Source organism: Gymnoscopelus microlampas (assembly GCF_963454915.1).
Source record: "Gymnoscopelus microlampas genome assembly, chromosome: 10".
In the NCBI taxonomy this organism is placed as follows: Eukaryota; Metazoa; Chordata; class Actinopteri; order Myctophiformes; family Myctophidae; genus Gymnoscopelus; species Gymnoscopelus microlampas.
The window spans coordinates 56268004-56296001 of NC_139947.1; the positions used below are offsets into that span (position 1 = coordinate 56268004).

General features: G+C 41.1%; 2 protein-coding genes across 2 annotated transcripts in view; both read left to right on the forward strand.

The window, feature by feature from the left end:
- The first annotated feature begins 366 nt into the window (after positions 1-366).
- Positions 367-3198, forward strand: LOC311053713 (uncharacterized protein). Its single transcript, XM_084069384.1, has 3 exons — positions 367-1425; positions 1952-2014; positions 2707-3198. Exons 1-3 carry the CDS (start codon positions 1041-1043, stop codon positions 2748-2750), a joined length of 492 nt encoding a protein of 163 aa, XP_083925510.1. The 5' UTR covers positions 367-1040; the 3' UTR covers positions 2751-3198.
- A 3586-nt stretch (positions 3199-6784) lies between these two features.
- Positions 6785-27998, forward strand: part of LOC311054317 (monocarboxylate transporter 2-like) — a gene marked incomplete at its 3' end in the record, with an annotated part of 30620 nt that continues 9406 nt past the window's right edge. The window contains exons 1-7 of the mRNA XM_084070190.1: positions 6785-6961; positions 9213-9440; positions 10877-11020; positions 13115-13375; positions 14843-15538; positions 17651-17796; positions 23803-23855. Coding sequence (XP_083926316.1) covers positions 9224-9440; positions 10877-11020; positions 13115-13375; positions 14843-15538; positions 17651-17796; positions 23803-23855 — 1517 coding nt within the window. The 5' untranslated portion in view covers positions 6785-6961; positions 9213-9223. The remainder of the gene's footprint in view (positions 6962-9212; positions 9441-10876; positions 11021-13114; positions 13376-14842; positions 15539-17650; positions 17797-23802; positions 23856-27998) is intronic.

Consider the following 27998-nt stretch of genomic DNA (forward strand, 5'->3'; position numbering starts at 1 on the left):
GTGACAAGCTGTTATAATGTGTCATACCGCCCCCTGCAGGCCTAACCACTAGAGAGAGAGACACACACACACACACACACACACACACACACACACACACACACACACACACACACACACACACACACACACACACACACACACACACACACACAGACAGACAGACAGACAGACAGACAGACAGACACACACACACACTATGAGCTTGTAGATCGGCTACTTTTAGAATATAATGTAAAATAGGTTTAAATGGTTTTGATGCTCTATTAACACATTACCTACTATCCACGGTTCTACTCGTGAATCAAAATGTACCCCTTTACCTGCCACGGGCTCATTCACGGTTTAAACCGTGAATGTGTTTTTTCATTGATTTACTGTATATTACACTGTTGCGCAGCCTGTGCGTTAATATTGGACCTGTAGATGAAGGGGTTAACCGAAAAAACACGTGATCAGTCAGCTGATCACAAACAGCTGTTTGCCCAAATGTGACAAAATGGAGACGGTAGTGCAGCATCGGCCATTGCGCCCAAACATTTGAGAGAGACAGAGAGTGACGGTGATCGGAGTGAAAAGAGTGGGGGTTGGTAACAGCAATAGAGTTAAAATTATTTTTGAGACAGGTCAGTCAGTGTGTGAGACAGTTTGTGAGTCAGTTAGTGATTGAGAGAGTGTGTGTGTGTGTGTGTGTGTGTGTGTGTGTGTGTGTGTGTGTGTGTGTGTGAGAGTGTGTGTTAGAAAGTGTGAGCGTTTGAGTGTCTTTAGTTTAGTTTTAGTTTTTTAGTTTTTAGTTTTATTTCAGTCGAGAGAGGAGAGGAGAGGAGAGGAGAGGAGATCATTTGGTGTAGTGTGGTCGGAGAGAGAGGAGAAAAGCTTGTAGTTATGGGGGAGAAGAGGAGAGATCATTTGGTGTGGTCGGAGAGCGGAGCAGAGAGGAGAGGAGAGGTCAGTTATAGTGATCGGGAGAGGAGAAGAAAAGAAAAGAGGAGATCAGATATAGCGTAGTATAAGATAATACTGTCTCTCTCTGTGATAATATGAGGGCAAAAAAAAACTCAAACAGGGGCGCCAAACAAGTGACCGGTTCGCTACGCCAGCAGACACTGTTGGAGTCGTTGATGACTCGGGCTACTGGGGCACAACCAGCGCCGCTTGTGGACGATAAGAAGCGGTTACGCCAGTTACTGGGATTGGGCCCATCTACTCCGGTGGACGGGGAGGACGAGCAACAGTTAGTGGGGGCGACCTCTACTACGCCCGCAACGGGCCCATCTACTCCGGTGGACGGGGAGGACGAGCAACAGTTAGTGGGGGCGACCTCTACTACGGCCGCAGCGGGCCCATCTACTGCCGCGGTACCGACCGATGGTGTTCGTCGGAGCGGCAGGACCCGTCCGGAGCCCGGAGCTCACTTCAGCAGTGGTAAGATTATTTTTTATTGTGTTTTATTGTGTGTGTTTGGTGGACTAGACACGAGAAGTTGTTGCCAGGTCTGCTTATAAGTTATAAGAGACACACACACACACACACACACACACACACACACACACACACACACACACACACACACACACACACACACACACACACACAGAGTAGCATGGGGACACCGTCTCTGATTATGATGTTAGCCTATATATTTACTGTGCTGGTGAGTGATGCCTCATAAAAATAGCAGATCCACAAGCTTGTGAGCTTGTAGATGGCTGCTATTTTTATTCTTTTTTTTGTAGGGGGATGCAGGTGCACAAAGCACTCTCCTCTGACCTTGTCTATAAAAATAGCAGATCTACAAGCTCGTTGTGAGTTTGTAGATCTGCTATTTTTATGGGGGAGTAGGCAGGTGTGCTTTATTGTAAGTCACTCTGTCTGGATAAGAGTGTTTGCTAAATACCTAAATTGATTTGATCTTCATAATATTTACCAAGTATTTGATATTTCATTTCAGACTTTGACATGGTTGAGGATGTGGAGGATGGCCGGACAACCCTGGCCAGACCATCTAGCAGAGGTAAGAACTTTTTCTGTATGACACTTGTACACAGGAATACAAAATTGCTAAAACCCCACAGAACAATGGTACATGTAGCCTATATATTTACCATGCATGTGTGTGGTGCCATAAAAAATGTCCAGTTCATGTCAACAAACCTTTTCAAAATCCTCTTTGATCTGAATTGGACTGACAGTAGATTCACACACAACACTGTAGCATGGGGACACTGATTATGAAGGATGATAATGTAGCCTATATATTTACTATGTTCTATTGTGTGATGCCTTATACAATTGCTAAAACCCCACAAAACAATGGTACATGTAGGCTATATATTTATCATGCATGTGTGTGGTGCCATAACAAATAGCAGATCTACAAGCTCGTTGTGAGTTTGTAGATCTGCTCTTTTTATTCTTTTTTTTGGAGGGGGATGCATGTGCACACAGCCCCCCTGTGTGTTGATCTGAATTGGACTGACTATAGATTCACACACAACACTGTAGCACCACCAACACACTCTGTCTGATTATGAATGATGATAATGTAGGCTATATATTTACTATGTTCTATTGTCGGTGCCTTATAAAAATAGCAGATCTACAAGCTCTTTGTGAGTTTGTAGATCTGCTATTTTTAGTCGCTCTGTCTGGATACGAGTGTTTGCTAAAAGTCTAAATTGGTATTTTGTGTATGTATATTTACAGCTATCCGACAGCCCTGCCGACTTTCTACAGCTACTCCTGCCTGATGTTCTGCTCCAGGAGATATGCAACCAAACCAACTCATATGCTAAGCAGAGACTTTCAGAGAAGCCACATGCCAGAGGAAAGCGTTGGACAGCATTGACCGTTGTAGAGCTGAAGCGTTTCCTGGGGCTGCTGTTTCTGTCTGGGCTTGTTTCCAAACCTGAGCTTTCACACTACTGGTCAACCGATGAGAACCTAGTAACACCGTTCTTCGGCAGGACCATGAGCAGGAACCGCTTCCAGTTGATTTGGAGCAATCTTCACTTCAATGACACTCCTTCTAAAGACCCGATAAGTATGGCATCAAATCTTATATGCTCTGTGACTCAACGACTGGCTATCTTCACAACATGAAGCCAGACTGTGGCATCAAGTGTTCCATCCCGGATACCGTCACCTACCTGCTAGGAGGCCTTGCAGGTGAAGGATACCGATTGTGGATGGACAACCTCTACAATAGCAATCTCTGCAATATAACCCTGTAACAATTGAGCACACACACACACACACACCCCCCCCCCCACACACACACACACACACACACACACACACACACTCTCTCTCTTTATTACTTTGAAAAGAAAGACTTTGAGCTGTGTTGCACTTGATATGCCATGTGATAAAATGTGTTCAAAAGCAGTTTTTTTAAAATAAAGTATTGTTTACATGACTGATGTCAATGAAGGCGAAAAATAAACGTCAAAGACTTGAAATCATTTTTTATGTCTAAACGTGTTTCTTTCACTAAAACTCTGAATCCAAGAGAAAGCTGTATGCAACTACCTCTAGCTAAAAAACAGAACATGCTATAAACTTACTTTTTTCCCAGATGAAAGAAGAGATTCTAAGCTTTATTTTGAGATATTCCATGTGTTCATAGTCCTAGCACAAAACATTCTGTGTGTCCCCAAAGATTTTTATGACTCTAAACGTGTTTATTTTACTAAATCGCTTATATCTCTGAATCTAAAGCAGTTTTTTTATTTTTTTTATTTTTATAAAGTATTGTTTACATGACTGATGTCAATGAAGGTGAAAAATAAACGTCAAAGACTTGAAATCATTTTTTATGTCTAAACGTGTTTCTTTCACTAAAACTCTGAATCCAAGAACAAAGGACAGTTTTTGGTGAAAACAAGCTGTATTCAACTACCTCTAGCTAAAAAACAGAACATGCTATAAACTCACTTTTTCTTTCAGATGAAAGAAGAGATTCTAAGCTTTATTTTGAGATATTCCATGTGTTCATAGTCCTAGCACAAAATGTTCTGTGTGTCCTCAAAGATTTTTATGACTCTAAACGTGTTTATTTTACTAAATCGCTTATATCTCTGAATCTAAGAAAAAAATGACATTTTTTGGTGAAGGCAAGCTGTATTCAACTACCTCTAGCTAAAGAACAGAACATGCTAGAAACTCACTTTTTCTTTCAGATGAAAGAAGAGATTCTAAGCTTTATTTTGAGATATTCTATGTGTTCATAGTCATAGCACAAAATGTCCTGTGTGTCCTCAAATATTAGTCAGAATGGTCAAAATCCCTGGCACTGAGGGAACCTTTTCTGAAAAACCCCTCTGGCAGGGAATGTGTTAACTGTATGAGATAAAACCATAAGCATAATCTTTTTCTTTTACTTGTTTTTGTTTTTATTTTTTCATGTTCAGATTGTCTTTTTCTTATGTTTTTGTTGAATGAATTGTTCCTGAATTAAACTGTCTTAATGTGTAAATCTAATTACACTGTTATGTGTGAAAGAATAAAACAGAGAGAGAGAGAGAGAGAGAGAGAAGAGAAGAGGAGACTGGATGTCTCTGCAGCTGTTATTGTCTCCACCAGGCCGAAAGGCATGGCCCAGACTATGTTCTGCACCCTGTCTGTCTGTCCGTCCGTCCGTCCGTCCGTCCGTGAACAGCTAATCTCCGGCACCGTTGGCTTGATCGCAGCAAAACTGTACACACACACTCCCTGGCTGCCAGAGCAAAACTTCAGCCCCAAATGTTCACATGGGCCTGTTATAGCGCCACCAGGAGACTGCTTTTTCCATAACACATTTTTTGAAAGTACTCCTACAGATTTTGTCCAAACATCACACAAATCGGTACACAGTATCTCTATAGTCATTAAACCAAACGGGTCTTTAAACTTTTTCCTATTCCATCCTGATTGGCTGAGAATGGCTTCCAAAGTTTGCAGGAGTGCTCCGTTTTCAACAAAATGTCTCAAATCATGAACACAGCGTGAAATTTCCATGAAATGTTGCACATACATTCCCACTAGACCGAGGAAGAAATGCCACTTAAAAATGTTCAAATCAGCCTCTTGGTGGCGCTATAACAGGCCGATTTGTGTTTATACCTACAGTATAACTTCACCGATCTGTGTAAAAATGTGTTTGTGCACTCCCTAGAGGTCAAGGAAAAACCTCTGCCCTGCATTTTTCACATCTGCCTTTTATAGCGCCATCAGGAGGCCGACTTATGTAAAACACATTTTAGGATATTACTCTTTCACATTTTTATCAACATTTCGCGCAAATCGGTACTTATGATCTCTATAGTCATGTGATCAAGACGGATCTGTAACATAAATTAAAAAAAGAATAGCCTATCTACAAGCTCACAGCATGCGGATTGACCACACATTGTGAGCTTGTAGATCATCTGCTTTATTATAAAGTAATCGATTTAAGACTTAAAGGGTCTTAAAGGGGTATTTCACTTTAAACTCTTCTGTCAGAGTAGACGTTAAAATAACCCTACACACTTCTGGGCCAGACGTGTTTGCAAGTGAAATATCCCTTTATTAGTATTAGTTTAAAAAAAGCCCCTGAGTAGATGTTAAAATGACATCAGAAGTGAAATACTAAGTATTGAAGTCCAGACGATATCCTTTTTGAATGATGTAATTAGAGAAGGAGTGTGATTTAACTTTTCCAGAGAATTTGAGAGAAGACAGGAGCTTATTCTGGGATTATTTACCAACATGTAAAGACATTCCTTTCTTTCAATCATTTTAACCCTATGTCTAACCCTAACCCTAACAGACAACATTTAACCCCATCTCAAACTAACATAAAGGCTACATCATCCTGCGTCCGCCACTGGTCGGGGGAATCAATGAATGACAGGCAGCACGATATATATGAAGGAACATGTTCCCACAGACTTACAACACGTAACCTTTACATTCCTATAGAATGACCTGTAGCATATTATCTATAGATCTATGTTCCTATAGACTAGACCTACAACAACCCTTACATTCCTATAGACACACACACACACACACACACACACACACACACACACACACACACACACACACACACACACACACACACACACACACACACACACACACACACACACACACACACACACACACACACACACACACACACACACACACACACACACAGAGTTGTAGAACCAGTGTGGATCCTCCTTCGTTTGTTTGAGCTCAGGGGCAACAGCGGCATTTTGACCTCGTCTGTGATTGGCTACAGCCTTCTTACTCACTGTCAGAGCCATAGAGAGAGAGAGTTATGACACTCTTTGATCTCACTGCTATATGAGACAGAGACAACTCTATGGGCTGTAGTTCCAAACATTGAACTTCCTCATTAAGATAGACAGAGCATTTCCTCATTTCATTCTTACGATGGGAGTCTATAGTGTTGTAACTCTCATACTAGAGGGTTAGGGTTAGGGTTCTATAGTGTTGTAACTCTCATACTAGACCACGCTGCTCACTGTCATGACCTCATCTCACACAAGACCAGTGGTTGGCTACGACTTTCTTACTCACTGATTGGCTGACAACTTTGTTACTCCCTGTCAATACCAGATCACACAGACCAGACCAGATCAGATCACACAGACCAGACCAGATCAGATCACACAGACCAGACCAGATCAGATCACACAGACCAGACCAGATCAGATCACACAGACCAGACCAGATCACACAGACCAGACCAGACCAGATCCTGGATGGATGCATGAACCACAGAGCAAGGCAGTGAGAGGGAGTTGGAGTCAGTTGGAAGCAGAGCGGTTGACATGTGATGACACCACAGACCTGGCAGCACTATTAGATCTACAAACACCACGTGACGACACCACAGGTCTGGCAGCACTATTAGATCTACAACCTGTCAGAACTTGACTCTCCACTTCACTTCACTTCACACGTTTCAACCATTCACCCCGAGGTAAGACTTACCTTATATGCCTTTACAAAGTTTATACTGCCTTATTTACCTGATTCACCTCTACAATGCTGTTTATACTGCCTTATTTACCTGATTCACCTCTACAATGCTGTTTATACTGCCTTATTTACCTGATTCACCTCTACAATGCTGTTTATACTGCCTTATTTACCTCTACAATGCTGTTTATACTGCCTTATTTACCTGATTCACCTCTACAATGCTGTTTATACTGCCTTATTTACCTGATTCACCTTTACAATGGTAATGGTGCATTTATGAAGCGCTTTACATTGATTGTGCCATTCACCCACGCATTCACACACACACACACACACACACACACACACACACACACACACACACACACACACACACACACACACACACACCCACGCATTCACACACACACACACACACACACACACACACACACACACACACACACACACACACACACAGGAGGAAACCATGCAAGGCTGCTCATCAGCAGCAATTAGGGGTTCAGCGTCTTGCTCAAGGACACTTCCACACTAACTCTAAGGGAGCGCCCCAGCCCGGGATCAAACTGTTTTGTTTTTTTTGCGGTTTTCCAGTTCACTCTACCCGGCCACTCTACCCCTGAGCCACTGCCGTCCCAGGGTTAGGGTTGCTGTTTATACTAATGATCAATACCCTTATGCACCTTATATAGATGTATACATCATAAGCCTTATGCACAGACTGAAGGATAAGTTCACTTGAACCCTTGCGTCTCCATTATATTCTGAGGTAAACATGTGGTGAAAATAGCCGATCTACAAGCTGTACAAGTTCTCAAACGTCTGTGTCACAGCCTAGGTCAGCCTGTAAATAACCTTTCATCCTGAATGACATTTATGTTACTTTATAGACCTTTAAGGCATTGGTTCTCAAAGTGGGGTCCGGGGACCCCCAGGGGTACTTGGGGGGGGGGTTCCAGGGGGTCCCCAGCTAAATGATGGATAGGAACCAAATGGACCCTTATGGGTCTGTAACTCTGAGAGTGTACAAACGGAACCAAATGGACCCTAACGGGTCCATTTGGTTCCATTTGTACACTCTCAGAGTTAAATTAGGGGGTCTGTAGCCCTAATGCATGTCAAACTGGAGGCCCTTGAAATTAAAATGGTTGAAATCACTGCTAAAGAGCCGTAAAATTAAAAATCTTCTATTATGGGGGTCCCTGGCTTATCTTTTCAAATGGGGGTTCGCGGTCTAATAAGTGTCTATTTGGGGGTCCTTGGCACGAAAAAGTTTGAGAACCACTGCTGTAAATAACCTTTCATCCTGAATGACATTTATGTTACTTTATAGACCTTAACATTCATGTTACTTTAAGGTCTCTTTCCCTATAAGATCAATATGTAAATCTTTATATTTTACCATCTCTTATATTCTACAATACATTGTGATATAAGAGTCTAAATGTGTCACTAAGAGGTAACTATGATCTCTGCCCTGAGCTCCAGGCAGAACTACCCTACCACTGACATGAGTGTGAATGTACTTCTGACCATGATGTCATGTACATAAAGCAGGGGTCTTCAACAGGGGGTCTGGGACCCCTAGGGGGTCCTCAGAGTTACTACAGGGGGTCCGCCAAATCTTTGTGTGATATGATTTTGTTTTTACCTTAACCACTTGAACCCTAACATTCCTTTTCTGTGGAGAACTTTAGCCAGAAATATCAGATCTACAAGCTCACAACGCCTCACAGCGTGAGGCGTTGTGAGCTTGTAGATCTGCTATTTTTGGCAAAGAGGTATCGGTGTAGAATGAAAAAAGAGCAGACCAAGTAAACAAAAAAGGTTTAATCTGAAACACAATGTTATACACTATAGAGGGGGTCCCTGCTTCATCTCTCTCTCAGCTAGGGGGTCCTTGGCCTGAAAACATTGAAGACTCCTGACATAAAGCATAACCACCTCCAAGAACACTGTCTCCTTCCTATGCAAATAATAATGATAGTAGATAATAAATAAATAAATAAAGTGTTCCTCCATGCAGCTCCACCACCCTGGACTATACACCCTCCTGATTAATAATAATAATAATAATAAATAAAGTGTTCCTCCATGCAGCTCCACCACCCTGGACTATACACCCTCCTGATTAATAATAATAATAATAATAATAAATAAAGTGTTCCTCCATGCAGGCAGCTCCACCACCCTGGACTATACACCCTCCTGATTAATAATGATAATAAATAAAGTGTTCCTCCATGCAGGCTGCTCCACCATGCCTCCAGCAGTCTCCACCACCCTGGACTACACCCCTCCTGACGGGGGCTGGGGCTGGATGGTGGTCCTGGGATCCTTCATGTGCATCGGCTTCTCCTACGCCTTCCCCAAGTCCCTGACCATCTACTTTAAGGAGATCCAGGAGTACTTCTCTGTGTCCTACAGCCAGATCGCCTGGGTCTCCTCCATCATGCTGGCAGCTATGTATGCTGGAGGTTAGTATAGTCACTGTATATTATACTATAGTATAGTCACAATACTATTATTTGGATCTGAGGACCCCCTAGGGGTCCTTGAGGGGGGGGGGGGGTCCCCAGCTACATGAACTCAGGGTCTTGAGCTCTGCTGTGTTGTTAGCTAAGTTGTTCCACCACAGTGCGTCTACGTAGGTACTGCACCTCCTACTGGCTCCACTGTCAAACTGCAGTGTGTCTACGTAGGTGATGCACCTCTTTCCCCTCCTAGCTGTTCTCTGGGCTGGCTCCCACAGTGTCAGTTAGTTCCAGGTGACTGACACAGTGTCCTGTCCAGTGGTAGGTCCCCGTAGAGGACCATGTTTCATGTGGTCCGTCCATGTGACACCTAGTGCCATTCATAGCATTCTTGTGTAGACTCCGTCCAGGGCCCTTTTCTGTTGTGCTGTGAGGGTCCATGTCTCAGCCCCATACAGCAGTACTGACTCCACTGTGAGGGTCCATGTCTCATACAGCAGTACTGACTCCACTGTGAGGGTCCATGTCTCATACAGCAGTACTGACTCCACTGTGAGGGTCCATGTCTCATACAGCAGTACTGACTCCACTGTGAGGGTCCATGTCTCAGCCCCATACAGCAGTACTGACTCCACTGTGAGGGTCCATGTCTCATACAGCAGTACTGACTCCACTGTGAGGGTCCATGTCTCATACAGCAGTACTGACTCCACTGTGAGGGTCCATGTCTCATACAGCAGTACTGACTCCACTGTGAGGGTCCATGTCTCATACAGCAGTACTGACTCCACTGTGAGGGTCCATGTCTCATACAGCAGTACTGACTCCACTGTGAGGGTCCATGTCTCAGCCCCATACAGCAGTACTGACTCCACTGTGAGGGTCCATGTCTCAGCCCCATACAGCAGTACTGACTCCACTGTGAGGGTCCATGTCTCAGCTCCATACAGCAGTACTGACTCCACTGTGAGGGTCCATGTCTCATACAGCAGTACTGACTCCACTGTGAGGGTCCATGTCTCAGCTCCATACAGCAGTACTGACTCCACTGTGAGGGTCCATGTCTCATACAGCAGTACTGACTCCACTGTGAGGGTCCATGTCTCAGCTCCATACAGCAGTACTGACTACACTGAACAAACAGCCTCTTGGGATCTTCTCCATGTCAGATTTACACTCTCTTCAATGTATCGTACAGGACCTGTGAGCAGCACCCTGGTGAATCACTATGGCAGCAGTGCATATACACAAATCCACGGCGCGCTGCCCTGCGCGCAGCCATTGCTGCGGTGTTGCGTCCACGTAGCGTTCACACCGCAGCAATGGCTGCACGCAGGGCAGCGCGCCGTGGATTCGTGTTGTATCTTACAGGTCCTACAGTATGTTATAATTATGTATCTTACAGGTCCTACAGTATGTTATAATTATGTATCTTACAGGTCCTGTGAGCAGCATCCTGGTGAATCGTTATGGTAGCAGACCTGTGGTCATGGTCGGGGGGGTGATGGTGGGCGTCGCCATGGTTGCCGCCTCCTTTGGAACGACCATCATCCACCTGTATCTGTGTGTGGGAGTACTGGGAGGTAATCTATTACATCATCAACCTGTATCTGTGTGTGGGAGTACTGGGAGGTAATCTATTACATCATCATGTATTACATCATCCACCTGTATCTGTGTGTGGGAGTACTGGGAGGTAATCTATTACATCATGATTTATTACAGGGGTTAGGGGTTAAAATATATATATATATTATTATCATTATTACTTTTTTATATTTTTTTATCAGCACCCAGTGGGTGCTTTAGCCCCGAGGCACCCACAGTATGTGATTGGCTGAACACAGAGGAGGGTTAGTTAGTCTGTTTTTATTAACCCTAGAGCCCCCCCCCCCCCCCGCACACACACACACACACACACACACACACACACACACACACACACACACACACACACACACACACACACACACACACACACACACACACACACACACACACACACAGTGTGGACAGGGAGGGCATCTTGAGCAATTTGTTGCAATGTCAATATTTGTGTTTCAGCGTTCAGTCATAGCAGAACATCATGCTGTCTGTGAGTTACTGTCAAACATTTATTACATTTATTACAACCACTTCCTTGTTATAATAAAACATAGGGTATTATGATTTCAAGTATTAGGCTTACTAATGCTTAATAATAATAATAATAATAACGGCATATTAATAATAATAATAACATATTATCCAATGTATATAGTGCTTTTCTAGATATTCAAGTACCTGATTAATAATAATATTATATTATTATATCATGCTGTAAGTATCATCGTATCCATAATGTGTAAATAGTTTAACCTCATGGATCCTGCCTGCGTGCATGCCTGTGTGCGTGCGTGCGTGCGTGCGTGCGTGCGTGCGTGCGTGCGTGCGTGCGTGCGTGCGTGCGTGCGTGATGCCTGTAGGCCATATAAATACCTCCACATATTATTATTACTATTGAGTTATTATTTAACTTTAGATCATAATGTGTTTTTATCCATCATGTGGTTCCAGAGTAATTATGTTACTGTGCTATGATCCAGCAAGAGAGGTCATGGGCGAGTTTTAAAAAGTTAAATATTAAAGAATAAAACATTTCAAAACGTTTCCCCTCCATGAAGGTTGAACAATCACACACACACACACACACACACACACACACACACACACACACACACACACACACACACACACACACACACACACACACACACACACACACACACACACACACACACACACACACACACACACACACACACACACACCATGCACAGTCCCACTCCCCAGTGAACATGACTCACAATATTCACTGGTATCTTATTATTGCTTTAAACCATCTGATGCACTGTATGAGGACACCCTCTGGTGGCCAAAGGAAAGAACTACAGATGTTTTAAAGTTGAAACAGTTTTAGGAGCAATAGACCCTAACCCTAACAATACATAGACCCTAACCCTAACAATACATAGACCCTAACCCTAACCCTAACAATACATAGACCAGTGACCACCCTAACAATACATAGACCAGTGACCTTTAACCCTAACCCTAACAATACATAGACCAGTGACAGTGATAGGCCTCTTGGACCCCAGGACAAAGAAACCACCCTGGGGTGACAGACAGGGTGACAGACAGGGTGACAGACAGGGCCTTGACAGGGAAACCCACAGAGTTATAGCTGACTCATGGCTCCCACTCAAAACCACACTTGCATTCCCTACCTAATCCTAATCCCACTTTTTTCACTTCTAGCCTAGTTTTTAACCTTTTAACACTATTATTATTATTATTATCAGAGGGGAAAAAAGACAAATGTGTTCAGGATGATCAAATTAAAAGAGTATATGATAATAATATAAACAGGTTTTATATTAAACAGTTATAATGTGTTGTGTGTTCAGGTTTCTTCATAGATATTATATTATGATATTAAACAGTGTGTATAATGTGTATATAATATGTATGATATTAAACATATAGATGTATATCTCAACAGGTTTCGGCCTGGCCTTCCAGCTACAGCCTGACCATCATAGTTATTAGATATGTTATTATTGTATTGTATATATTGTATATATGTTATATATATATATGTATGATATTAAACATATAGATGTATAAATCAACAGGTTTCGGCCTGGCCTTCCAGCTACAGCCGGCCCTGACCATCATAGGAACCTACTTCCAGGTCAAGCGGCCGATCGCCAACGGCATCGTGATGGCAGGAAGTCCGGTGTTCCTGTCCACCCTGGCTCCTCTCAACCAGTTCCTGTTCGACTCGTTTGGCTGGAGAGGAGCGTTTATGATCCTGGGGGGCTTCGTGTTGAACTGCTGCGTGGCTGGAGCGCTGATGAGACCCGTCAACAAGACCTTAAAACCCCAACAACCAGGTATGTGTAACAAAAACACAAAGGCAGCATTCAAGAGAAATACCTTTTCCCAAAGCCTTGGATCAAGACTATCAGAGACGTATTTAATGGAGTCTGACGTTCAAGGTCTTTATTAGTGTCCCAAAAGGGCAATTAGGTTTACAGCAAAGAGGTAGTAGTAGTTTAAAACATACAGACAGTACAGGACAACAGGACGTGAGACATCATAGCATAAACAGAAACCTGGGCGCTCTAGTGCAAGTATAGAAAGACAATAAAAAAATAAAAATAAAGGCTACATCCAGAAAGTGCTTCGATATAAAGTGCTGGCATAAAGTGCTTGTTTGTGCACCATTGTCAGACAAAATAAAAGCTCCATCCAGAAAAGTGCTATGATATAAAGTGCTGGCATAAAGTGCTTAATTATACACCATCATCATCATCATCATCATCATCATCATCAACAACATCATCATATCGTTCTTTACCTGTTCCTAGCAGCGTTGGCTGCATGAATCGAGGCAGGTACAAAAGAATGCTTATACCTGTTATTTCTAGCACCAGAGGCCTCTAGACGGCGTCCAGATGGCAACATCCTATACTCTGCCTTGAGTGGATGAGCACTGTCCTGCTGAATGGCCCTGGTCTTCATCAGCAGCTGTCTATTGTAAAAAGGGTCCAGGCTCTCCAACTGGATGCCAGTGATTTTGGAGGCGGTTCTCACAATCCTTCTAAGAGAGTTTTTGTCTTTAATAGTGAGGTTACCATACCAACATATAATGGAGAAAGAGATGACAGAATGAACATGGTCTCTGTTGACATTATATCTGGCTAATTTCCTTAGGCAGAAAAGACGTTGCTGGCCCTTTTTACACATTATCTCAGTGTTAGCATCAAACTTCAGTTTGCTGTCGATAATCGTGCCCAGGTATTTATAGTTAGGCACAATTTCCACTGGCTGGCCACAGATATCAGTGTTCTGAGTGGGATGGGGACCACGTCTGAAGTCAATACAGAGCTCTTTTGTTTTTGAGATGTTCAATTCCAGGAACGCATCATTGCAGCAGGACAAGAAGTCCTCTGTGACCTGACCATGTCCGACCTCGTCGTTGTCAAGAAGGCTGACAATGACTGAGTCATCTGCGTATTTTATAATGAATGACGTTATAGATACATCAAAATGACAGACTAGATACAGTACATCTAGTCTTGATCCAAGGCCTTTTATCCAAACTCTCCTGAACCTGAATGCAGCATTTTACGTTGAAAGAATTTCCGTGTGTAGAAATCCATGTCGTACGATACGCTGCATCTCCAATTAAACGTTTCATTATAGGCTAAGTGTTCGCTGTCACACACCCAACATAGCCCATTTACAAGCTCACAGCGCGTCACAGCGTGAGCTTGCAGATCGTATTTTGTATTTATTTTCTTTTGAATTTCATCTCCTAACCCCTCTAACGTTCTCTCCACGTCCCTGTGTTTTAGAACACAGAGAACCCGTGGAACCCTGCAGCCCTCCTTCTCCTCCGGACGCCAACGGAACCGACCCGGAGAAGCTTCCTAACGAAGACGCCGCCGCCAGCCCGACGGCAGAGCTGGTGAAGGAGGCGGGCGCGGCAGAAGACAGGAAACAGGAAGCGGGCGCGGCAGAAGACAGGAAACAGGAAGCGGGCGCGGCAGAAGACAGGAAACGAGGAGGGTGCGGCTTCATCGACTGCTCCCTGTTCAGACATCGAGGCTTCGTGATCTACCTCATCGGTAACGTGGTCATGTTCTTTGGCTTCTTCGCCCCCGTGGTTTTCCTGGCCCCGTACGCCAAGCACCAGGGCATCGACGAGTACTCGGCCGCGTTCCTCCTGTCCATCTTCGCTCTGGTGGACATGTTCGCCCGGCCGGCGACCGGCTTCCTGGCCAACACCGGCTGGGTTCGGCCCAGGATCCAGTACTTCTTCAGCCTGGCCGTGGCGTACAACGGAGCCTGTCACCTGCTGCTGCCGCTGCTGCCCGGCTACGCGGGGCTGGTGGTTTACGCCGTGATCTTCGGCGTGGCGTTCGGCATGGTGTGTGCGCTGCTGTTTGAGGTCCTGATGGACCTGGTGGGAGCTCCTCGCTTCAGCAGCGCCGTGGGGCTGGTCACCATCATGGAGTGTGGACCCGTGCTGCTCGGACCCCCCATTTCAGGTGAGCAAGAACCTTAACCTTAACCCCCCATTTCAGGTGAGCAAGAACCTTAACCTACTGTAGTCTCGTGTGGCCAGACTGTTGCCTCCCACAATTTTCAAATGTTTCCGGTCATACAGTCTGGGACTCGGAAGCTCTGATCATGATTACAATATAAACCGGATATGAAGCCTCCTCCTCACTTCCGTTTTGGCTTTACAGTCCTAATTATCCTAATATGAATACAAATCATCTAAGTATATTTAGCTTGATGCTTAGCAGAAATGGAAATAAAATAATAAAATGTAAAGATATTTTAAAATATATTTTCGTGAACGGAAGTGCCAGCTTCCTCTCTGGGATTTCGGGAGTTGTAGTTCCAGACTCTATATAGCATTCAGAGATTGTGGAATAGTTGTCTGGCTATTCAGGTGAGCAAGGACCTTAAAGGGATATTTCACTTTCAAAAAAACTTTTGGTCATTTTATGGTCTACTCAGGCTTTAGTGAGCCCTCCAGACCGTTTTTAAGTTGCTTTATTCAGTATTTAGATATTTGATATTCATTTTACCAGCCACGCCCCCTTCCTATACAAACCCATTATAACTTAAACTTCAATTTTTAACCTGTTTAACCATCAAAAACACCCGTCCTTGGTTCGGGTGACTCACCCTGCCCTCCTAATGCGTGAGGGGGCCGTGTTTTTTTGATTACTTTTTTCATTTATTTTTAATATATATTTTTTGTATTTAATTTTTTCATTTTCCAAAAAAAAATATTAAAAATAAATGAAAAAAGTAATCAAAAAAACACGGCCCCCTCACGCATTAGGAGGGCAGGGTGAGTCACCAGAACCAAGGACGGGTGTTTTTGATGGTTAAAAAGGTTAAAAATTGAGTTTTAAGTTATAATGGGTTTGTATAGGAAGGGGGCGTGGCTGGTAAAATTAATATCAAATATCTAAATACTGAATAAAGCAACTTAAAAACGGTCTGGAGGGCTCACTAAAGCCTGAGTAGACCATAAAATGACCAAAAGCTTTTTTGAAAGTGAAATATCCCTTTAACCCTAACTCTAACCCTAACCCATTTATTTATTGATGTATGTATCAGGGACAGTTGCTCATTAATCAACATGTCAGTTTTCATATCCACATAAATGAGCCAGAATTTGCCAAAAGCTCATTTCCATCTGTAGTCCCTGAGCAGGCTGTTGAAATAGTTATCCATACAAAAACAGACATCAATACAAGACAAGTAGACATAGTACAGGAGAACAATTACAGTAACATATGAGAAATTAAAAGGGTTAGGAACAGAACCGTTCAAGAGTTTTATTCCTGTGTTCATTTTTTGACTAAAACTATGACGAAAAATGTTTGTCGACCATTTTTACAGGTGCTCTGGTAGACATATTCCATAACTATAAATACATGATATTAATATTATATTTTATATATTTACAGGTGCTTTAGTGGATATATTCCAGAACTATAATATTAATATTATATTTTACATTTACAGGTGCTTTAGTGGATATATTCCAGAACTATAAATACATGATATTAATATTATATTTTATATATTTACAGGTGCTCTGGTAGACATATTCCAGGACTATAAATACATGATATTAATATTATATTTGATATATTTACAGGTGCTTTAGTGGATATATTCCAGAACTATACATACATGATATTAATATTATATTTGATATATTTACAGGTGCTTTAGTGGATATATTCCAGAACTATACATACATGATACTAATATTATATTTTATACATTTCAGATGCTTTAGTGGATATATTCCAGAACTATACATACATGATATTAATATTATATTTTATACATTTACAGGTGCTCTGGTAGACATATTCCAGAACTATAAATACATTATATTAATATTATATTTTATATATTTACAGGTGCTCTGGTAGACATATTCCAGAACTATAAATACATGATATTAATATTATATTTTATATATTTACAGGTGCTTTAGTGGACATATTCCATAACTATAAATACATGATATTAATATTATATTTTATATATTTACAGGTGCTTTAGTGGACATATTCCATAACTATAAATACATGATATTAATATTATATTTTATATTTTTACAGGTGCTTTAGTGGATATATTCCAGGACTACAGGTACATGTATTATGCATGTGGGGTGATGATGCTGATCGCTGGAATCTTTCTGCTCATCATGAATTATTACAACTACAAGAAGCTGGAGGAGGAGGAGCAACACAGAATGGGCGGAGTTATGCAAATGACTAAAAGTGTCTGATATAGAGGAGGGGGTTAGAACAGATTAATCAGCTGGCTGAATGTTAGTTATTCTATCACTGTGTGTGTGTGTGTGTGTGTGTGTGTGTGTGTGTGTGTGTGTGTGTGTGTGTGTGTGTGTGTGTGTGTGTGTGTGTGTGTGTGTGTGTGTGTGTGTGTGTGTGTGTATGCGCGTGTGCGTGTGCGTGTGTTGCACATTGCCAGTAGGTCAAAGAAGAACCTTCACATATTTTATATTCATAATACTGTATGTGATTTCTAGGAGGATGAACCCATCAGACTCTCAACAGACACAATGGTCCAACTGCATGCTAGCACACATTTCTACTCAGCCAATCACATGGTCCACACATGATCAATATGATCTGCTGCTATTCAAAGTGAGCATCAGAATGGAGGAGAAGGTCATTTAAGTGACTTTAAACATCATGACCCTAACCCTAACACCATATGCCAGGTTTAGGCATAGTTTTACTGAGGTTAAATTTAGGAATAAGGTTAGATTTTGGCATCGTTTTAATGAGGTTATGTTTAGGATTAAGGTTAGGTTTAGGCATAGTTTACTGAGCTTACGTTTAAGAATACCAGGTGAATACCGCGGGATTTGCCCCGGGGCGATTGTGTTTTGGGGCGACTGCAGTGCAGAGCGCATAATTGGCTGCGTTTCAATCAGCTGTTAACATTAAACTATGAGAGAACAGGCCATATGGATTTGGGAGCGTAATGCCAACGCATCGGTTTCATTTTAAAACCGAGGCAGGCAAGGTGTTCAAAACTCATTGATGAATAAAAACATCTCAGACACTGAATGTGACGTAAAACATGATGCTGATTAATTAAACATGATGCTGATTAATTAAACATGATGCTGATTAATTAAACATGATGCTGATTAATTAAACGAGACTGACTGGAGAACAAGACTGATAAACATGATGCTGATTAATTAAACATGAGATACAGCTGAGTAGCCTGGTAAACCCTCCCTCCAGAAATCAAATGGAAATGAGATTTCTGGAGGGAGGGTTTACCAGGCTAACAGCTGAGAGCAAACAGAGATATAGAACCACCTATAAACTACACATGAGATACAGCTGAGAGAAAACAGAGATATAGAACCACCTATAAACTACACATGAGATACAGCTGAGAGAAAACAGAGACATAGAACCACCTATAAACTACACATGAGATACAGCTGAGAAAACAGAGATATAGAACCACCTATAAACTACACATGAGATACAGCTGAGAAAACAGAGATATAGAACCACCTATAAACGAGATACAGCTGAGAGAAAACAGAGACATAGAACCTCTAAACCTAGACGAGGGAACAGACAAAGAAATAGAAAACCTAAGAGAGAAAGGTGACTGTGATCACATTTTAAATTGAATGAATATCTGAATGTCAAATTTCACAGAACATAATTAATATATATTGACATGAATCACAATAATGTTGTTGTTAGGCTTGTTTTGTATTGTAATGATTTTTTTTAAGTCAATTGAATTATAATTAAACTCCTCTACACCAAGGACAATAAATGTTGTGACGTTTTTCTTTTTGTGCTCTCCATGGATATTAAATCATATCTCTCTGATATGAAGCAATATATTAAACTAAACATGGATATTAAATCATATATCTCTGATATGAAGTAATATATTAAACTAAACATGGATATTAAATCATATGTCTCTGATATGAAGTAATATATTAAACTAAACATGGATATTAAATCATATGTCTCTGATATGAAGTAATATATTAAACTAAACATGGATATTAAATCATATATCTCTGATATGAAGTAATATATTAAACTAAACATGGATATTAAATCATATCTCTCTGATATGAAGCAATTATATTAAACTAAACATGGATATTAAATCATATCTCTCTGATATGAAGTAATATATTAAACTATGGGAATGTTTTTGTCAAATGTTTGACTGTTTGTTTCTGTGACCACACTGCTTCCTGCTTCTCTTTCCTTGAGCGCGAGGGGGCGGGGCGGGGAGGCGAAATATATAAATATAGGGTTAGCTTATAAGAATGTTTAATGTAAGGAATTTATCATTTGTAAGCAGTGGCTTTCTAATACAGTTTATATAGAATACAGTGATAAATGTAACTAAAACATTAAACTAATACAGTGATAAATGTAATTAAAACATTAAACTAATACAGTGATAAATGTAACTAAAACATTAAACTAATACAGTGATAAATGTAACTAAAACATTAAACTAATACAGTGATAAATGTAATTAAAACATTAAACTAATACAGTGATAAATGTAACTAAAACATTAAACTAATACAGTGATAAATGTAATTAAAACATTAAACTAATACAGTGATAAATGTAATTAAAACATTAAACTAATACAGTGATAAATGTAACTAAAACATTAAACTAATACAGTGATAAATGTAATTAAAACATTAAACTAATACAGTGATAAATGTAATTAAAACATTAAACTAATACAGTGATAAATGTAATTAAAACATTAAACTAATACAGTGATAAATGTAATTAAAACATTAAACTAATACAGTGATAAATATAACTAAAACATTAAACTAATACAGTGATAAATGTAATTAAAACATTAAACTAATACAGTGATAAATAAATATAACAATAAACTAATACAGTGATAAATGTAACAATGTGTTCATTTTGTTCTTCTGTTTGTTTTCCACGGCCTTTGTCGCCCTCATGTGGACAAAATGAATCGATAAAAGTAGAACTCGTCAATAAATCAGTTCATAAAACAACGAGATGACGCAATATGGCGCTAGTTTCTACTATAAAGATGTTAAAATCTACAAGCTCACAATGAGACGCGTTGTGAGCTTGTAGATCTGCTATTTTCGGCGACACCGTCGTAGAACAGAGCATAAAGTAAACATTAAAACTATTTATTTTGAAAAAAGAACGGAAGCGTTCGAGTTGTGTTTGATGCAAGACTTGACACATGCGTGGTTTTATTTTGACGAAAAAACAGAAGTGCTCTCGTGGCGTACAATGTGAAGCTTGACCCATGGTGCAAGGGAAATGTAGTCCTTAAAATGTAGTTCTTCTAGCCTCCCAGTGTGTAAGGGAACTGTAGTCCTTAAAATGTAGTTCTTCTAGCCTCCCAGTGTGTAAGGGAAATGTAGTCCCAAAAATGTAGTTCTTCTAGCGTCCCAGTGTGTAAGGGAAATGTAGTCCTTAGAATGTAGTTCTTCTAGCGTCCAATGGTGTATGGAACATGTAGTTCTTAAGTGTAGTCCTTGTGGCCACATCCGGTTTTATTTTGAAGTGAAAACGGAAGCGTTCACGTGGTTTTCAATGATAAGCATGACACAAAATTCCGTTTTACTTTGTAGAGACAAACGGAAATGCTCACATGTTTGTTTACTAACGTGTGACGTGCATAGAGGTAGGTGACGTGACGCAGCCAGTCAGCATGTCAACATGATACTCTGTTCTATGACGGTGTTGCGCGCCGAAAATAGACCAAAGACCTTTCAATACAAACAGATGAACGGAGTCAATGAGCATTAGCTTTAGCTATTATTAGCCTTGTCTTCGCTTTATAGCTATTATTAAGCGTTGCTTGTTTTATCGTTGTATCAAAGGACAGCCCAACGTGTAATTAATTACTTAATAGTTGGATGTATTGAAATAAAGAACAGTTTTAGTACAAATGCAGGACTTTTTACATGATTTAATTAAAAAGCTAGCTAGCAGGCTATCAGTCACAGGATTCGATAGACTGCCAATTTCTGTGTAACAAACCGGATATATCAACTAGAATCTGGTCACTTAGTTGTTAAACAAACAACACACGTTGACTTTCTGCGTTCTATAATGATGTTTAGGAACATTATAAAACTATAAACATTTACTATAGTTATTGTTTGTCATTATAAACGTCAGTAGATTCACAGTTAAAACTTATTGCTTTAAAAACAACCAGTAATGTTTTATGTATTCTGCTATGTGCCATTATCACCACAAGGAGGCAGCAAAGCCTATATTTTGCCTATATATTGTAAATTGAGCTGAAAAATGAAGGGAAATCATTCTGTCTGTGGTTAGTTAGATAGTTAATAATAATAATAAGAATAATAAGAATAAGAATAAGAATTGCAATAATAATAATATTATTATTTGACTGTTTTCCAGGTGAAACAACAGCTGTAGGCAGGATGTCCAGTGGAACCTCAGCTTCCATCAAAGGTGAGTTCTATTAAAACACATGAAACCAACACACTGATACTGGTTTAGTCACACGTGTCATTTTAGAATTTAGCATCGGCTATTAAAAAATAGCAGATCTACAAGCTCACTGCGCGTCACTTCGAGCCACGCTGCGAGTTTGTACATCTGCTATTTTTCAATGTGTGGGTCGGCGTCAGGTCTTAATGGGTTAAACATACTAACTATTAAAAAACTAAAGTCCCTCAAAATAGTGAAAATTGCCGATCTAATAGTGGAGCTTATAAATCTGCTATTTTCAATATTTGGCATATATGATGAAGTATATAGGGCTTAACCACATGAAGCCTAGCATCCCTATCATGGGGAAATAGCTGATCTACAAGCTCACAATGTGTCACGTTGCACCGTGTTGTGAGGTTGTAGATCTGCTATTTTGTGCTAATCATATATTTAGTATAGAGTGAAAACAGGTGGAGGCCTAGTATAGTCCCCTGGGGGACTCCACTCAACTAAGTATAGTGTTGAAGTGGTTTAGTGGTTGAGGAACAAAGATACAATGTTTAAAAACATTTAAATAGAGTGAAAATAGCCTCTGTCTGTCTGTCTGTCTGTCTGTCTGTCTGTCTGTCTGTCTGTCTGTCTGTCTGTCTGTCTGTCTGTCTGTCTGTCTCTTTCCAATCTGGCTGGTAAATTATTATTAACAATAATAATAATAATTCATTTAACTCAATCTCTGAATCCAATCCTAAACATTGACATCAGTGTTAAGCAGCACAACATGTCTCATCACAACGCATTGTGAGCTTGTAGATCAGCTATTTTTTAACAAAGTAACTAGTAACTAAAACTGTAAAATAATTGTAGTGAATTAAAAGTAGAATATTACCCTGTATGTAGTGGAGTAGAAGTATGAAGTATCAAACACAGAAATACTCTGGAGCTCTGGGTGGAGCAGTGGTAAAGTCCCTGCCCACCAGCATGGAGGTTGTGGGTTCTAATCCACCGTGTGGTGCGTCCGGCTTTGTCCAGCGTTTACATGAACACACCTGACCCGTGTTCAGGGGAGGAGGAGGAGGAGGGGGGTGATATCGGTCATTGCACGTATTCCTACAGGCTGAGGGGGGGGGGCACCTGTCAGCGGGGAGTGTGGGGGGGGGGGCACCTGTCAGCGGGGAGTGTGTGGGGGGGGGGGGGCACCTGTCAGCGGGGAGTGTGTGGGGGGGGGGGGGCACCTGTCAGCGGGGAGTGTGGGGGGGGGGGCACCTGTCAGCGGTGAGTGTGTGGGGGGGGGGGCACCTGTCAGCGGGGAGTGTAGGGTGGGAGGAGTAGGATGAAGGCTCTACGTCCTCCTGGTGGGGGCTCCTCACTGACAGGTCAGTCAGTAGGATAAGACAGCAGTGACAACACAGACATGTGTGGGGGAGAGAGAGAGAGAGAGAGAGAGAGAGAGAGAGAGAGAGAGAGAGAGAGAGAGAGAGAGAGAGAGAGAGAGAGAGAGAGAGAGAGAGAGAGAGAGAGAGAGAGAGAGAGAGAGAGAGAGAGAGAGAGAGAGAGAGAGAGAGAGAGAGAGAGAGAGAGACAACACAGACATGTGTGTGGAGAGGAATTAATTGGCATAACGACTAAATTGGGGAGAAAAAAGGTAAAAAAATAATTGGCTATATATATATATATATATATATATATATATATATATATATATATATAGTGTTTGAGCATAATAATAATAATAATATTATTTGTCTGTTTTCCAGGTGAAACAGAGATGTAGACAGGATGTCCAGTGGAACCTCAGCTTCCATCAAAGGTGAGTTCTATTAAAACACATGAAACCAACACACACACACACACACACACACACACACACACACACACACACACACACACACACACACACACACACACACACACACACACACACACACACACACTGATGCTGGTTTAGTCACAACAAAATGTTAAATGTTTCACACAATCATAATTTGTATTTTGCATCTTGTATCAAATCAGCCAATGACTGGAGAAAAGTGTATTTTACTGAATACTGTATGTACTGTATATACAACAGTACATTATAAACCTTGTATCTCCATATTTAAACCTTTTATGTATTTTCATAAATGAGTAATGAGTGTACTACTTCATCATGCAAGAGTCTCACACAAAAGTATTGACAATTGTCGATCTACCAGCTCACAACGTGTCAGGATGAGACACATTGTGAGCTTGTAGAACTGCTATTCTCACTATAAAATAATAATAATGGTAATAATAATAATACAGTAAATGAATACATGTGTATAAGAAGAAGTCTTACTGTATGAAATGTCTGTACATTAATTACATGACATACAATTAGAAGACAATACACACGTGAGCTTGTAGATCTGCTATTTTCACTACATGTGTGCGACACTGTTGTATGTTATGATGAATATGAAGGGTTTTCATTCACTATTCACGGGTCTAGAGCCCGCCTTACACACACACATATATTATGCCAGAAGCGTTTCCGTATCCGGTATGAACCCAGACCGGATCAACAACCTGCAAAGCAACTTGATCCAAATTTTCAACAAACATTCAAATTTTGGACAGTGTGGCTCCCATGAAAACCATCAGGGTCAAAACCCGCTCGGTACCATGGATGAATTCGGACATCCTTACTGCCATGAAAGTCAGAGACAAAAAGTGTTCTGAGCTTCGTAAAAGTAGGATCAAACTAGCCAAATGTTTTAACAAAGGTCTCGAATCCCACGTAGCTAAACTTGAAAAGGAAAAAAACAAGCTAAGAAACAAGGTAAACAGCATGCTCCTGTTAGCAGAAAAAAAGCTACCTCGATGACAAGATTGAGGAAAATCAAAAAAAAACACGAGAGCTTTGGAAGCTACTCAAGAACCTCCTAGGCTGCAGCAAAAAATTGAAAACCAGGCTTTCAAACTTAAGCCTCAAGGTGAATGACACTCTCATTTCATCCAAACACGAAGTGAGTAAAATCCTCAACATATTCTTCACGACCGTAGCCTCAGATTTGGTTGAAAAACTTCCTCCACACTCTGGGAGATATGGTGAGGAGTATGTTGTCTCATTTTACGAAAAACAGGGTGTTTGCAAAGATGACTTTAAACTCTCCCCTGTGAAAACAGAAGAGGTGTTTAAAAAATTGAGTGCTCTTCATCAACACAGAGCCACAGGCCTCGACAATATCCCCCCCAAATTTCTAAAAGACTCAGCCGCCTCCATTGCTCCAATCCTTACCCACATATTAAACCTCTCCACCATACAGGGACAGGTCCCTAACGACTTCAAAAAAGCAAGGGTGACCCCTCTGTTCAAAAAAGGAAACCAATTAGACCCTGGCAACTACCGCCCTATTTCTATTCTAAGCTCCATCTCGAAAGTCATGGAAAAAATAGTCTATGAACAGGTCGACAAGTATCTTGCCGAGAAAAATCTAATCTACAAATTCCAATCTGGCTTCAGAACAAACCACTCCACTGACACATGCCTTCTCTATTTGAACGACTCTATCAAACAAGAGATCGAAAAGGGCAAATATTGCGGCATGGTCATGCTGGACCTCCAGAAGGCTTTTGACACCGTTAATCACCCAATTATGATCAATAAGCTCAAAGCAATAGGTTTTGATGACACGTCAGTGAACTGGATGAGATCCTACCTGGAAGGGAGGGAGCAAGTGGTGGAAGTAAACGGCACCCAGTCCCCCCCCCTCCCAGTGACTTGTGGTGTTCCCCAAGGAAGTATACTAGGACCCTTACTGTTCCTGATATATGTGAATGACATGTCGTCAGCCTGCGACTGCAACCTGTTCCTGTTCGCAGATGACTCGGCCCTGCTAGTCTCGGACAGGGACAGGCTGCAGGTTGAGAAAACTCTCAGCTCTGAACTCAACAAGATCTGCATCTGGCTCTCCGACAACAAGCTCTCATTACACCTGGGCAAAACGGAATGCATCCTCTTTGGGTCCACTCCTAACCTCAGAAAGGCAGAGAGCTTCACGATCAAAGCGGGTGATGATATCATCAAAAGAAAAAACGAAATTACCTACCTGGGCTCTATCTTGGAGGCTGACCTCTCTGGTGACAAAAATGCTGATAAAACGATCAAAACGGTCCACAAAAAAACACGCTATTTGCGGAGTATTGATCGTAAAGTCAGTAAGAAGACTCTGAAGACTCTTGCAGTGGCCCTCATACAAGGTCATTACGATTATGCATGTACTTCGTGGTATCACAACACCTCCAAGGCCTTAAAAACAAGGCTCCAAACATCCCAAAACAAACTTGTAAGGCTACTTCTTGGCCTCAATTACAAAACCCATCTAACCCCTGATCATTTTGATAGGATTGGATGGCTTAGGGTTGCGGACAGAGTACAGCAACTTGCTATGGGCCTGGTCTTCAAGATATATCACAACATTGGGATCCCCCTGTATTTGTCAAAATACTTCCAAAATGTTAATGATGTCCATGATCACAATACCAGAGGCAGCTCCACAAACCTTGTCCAACCCTTTTTTGGCTCAACAAAGGGAAGTAACTCGTTCTCATGCTATTCATCAAAAATGTGGAACGCCCTACCAAAAGGAGTAAAGGAGTGTAAAACCCTACTCTCTTTCAAAACAGCCCTAAAGATACACCTTCAGGAGGCTGCAATTGGAAAATGGCCCCTGTCTAAGTCCTAACCTAACCTACCCCCCTACCCCCCCTCTCTCCTTCTCCTTTTGTACATATTTCTCACTCTTCATACCAGTAACCTGTAAACTGATTGTATGACATTCTATAGTAGTTGTGTATATCTGTCTGTCTCTTATATGTCATCATGATTTGTGTGCATGGGGAACTCATTTGAAACAAGCTCAGTGCTTTTATGAGTCTTCCAGTTTAGTAGACCTTGTATTGTGAATTTGTACTTCCATGTACTGTTGTTCTCATGTCTTACTAAATAAAGTACATCAATCAATCAATCAATCAATCCCAGTCTACAGAATTGCACACGAGACTGTGTTGCCAGGTTTTGCGAGAGAAACAAGCTGATTGATTGATTGATTGAATACTTTATTAGCAATTTGCACAAAACAAACACAGTAAAGTACGATTCTAATTGAAGGTCTGCTAAGAGGATTTAAAACCCAAGAAAGCCCTATTGCTTGTTTCCATTGGGGTCCTTTGCACTCAATTCATCGAGACATTTAATGACAGACAGATATACACTACTATGCAAAACATCATATAAACAGTTAGAAAACAAAAACAGTAAACATTTCAAGGGGAGTGGGGGGGGGGGGGGGGGCTAGGCTTTGACTTTTAAAGCAGAGGCCAGTTTCAAATTGCAGTTTTTGATTGATTGATTGATTGATTGATTGAAAATGTTATTAGGCAAAAGAATGTAAAACAACACAGTTACATTTATAATGCTTTTGTCTAAAAGGTCCGGCCAAAAAAGTCCTTGCGGGCTTGTTTCCATTGGGGTCCTTGAATTAATTTCATAGACATATAGTAGCAACCAAACAGTTAAAAATCAACATAAGAATACAGAGGAAAACATATATACCATTATGTACAAAAAAGGCATGAGAAAATAAAAAAAACGTATACATTTTTTTACAGTCACCTGTAAGTGCTCTTTTACAGTGGTTTTGAAGGAGAGTAGGGATTTACGCTCCTTTATGACTGTTGGGGCCTTCACAGTCCTTGACTGGTTTTCTGTTGTATATTCAGGAGACTGTTGAGTGTTATACTGCACAGTAACAGTGTTATACAGTGTTATACTGCAGCAGTATAACACTGCTTGTGGGCTCACTTGCCACTGCCGCCCTCTTTCTTTCTTTCTTTCTTTCTTTCTTTGTTTCTTCTGTATAGCGGCTGCTCTCCATGAGGACATGTTTCACAGTTTGGTCTTTTTTACATGAGTCACAGAGTCTCTGTC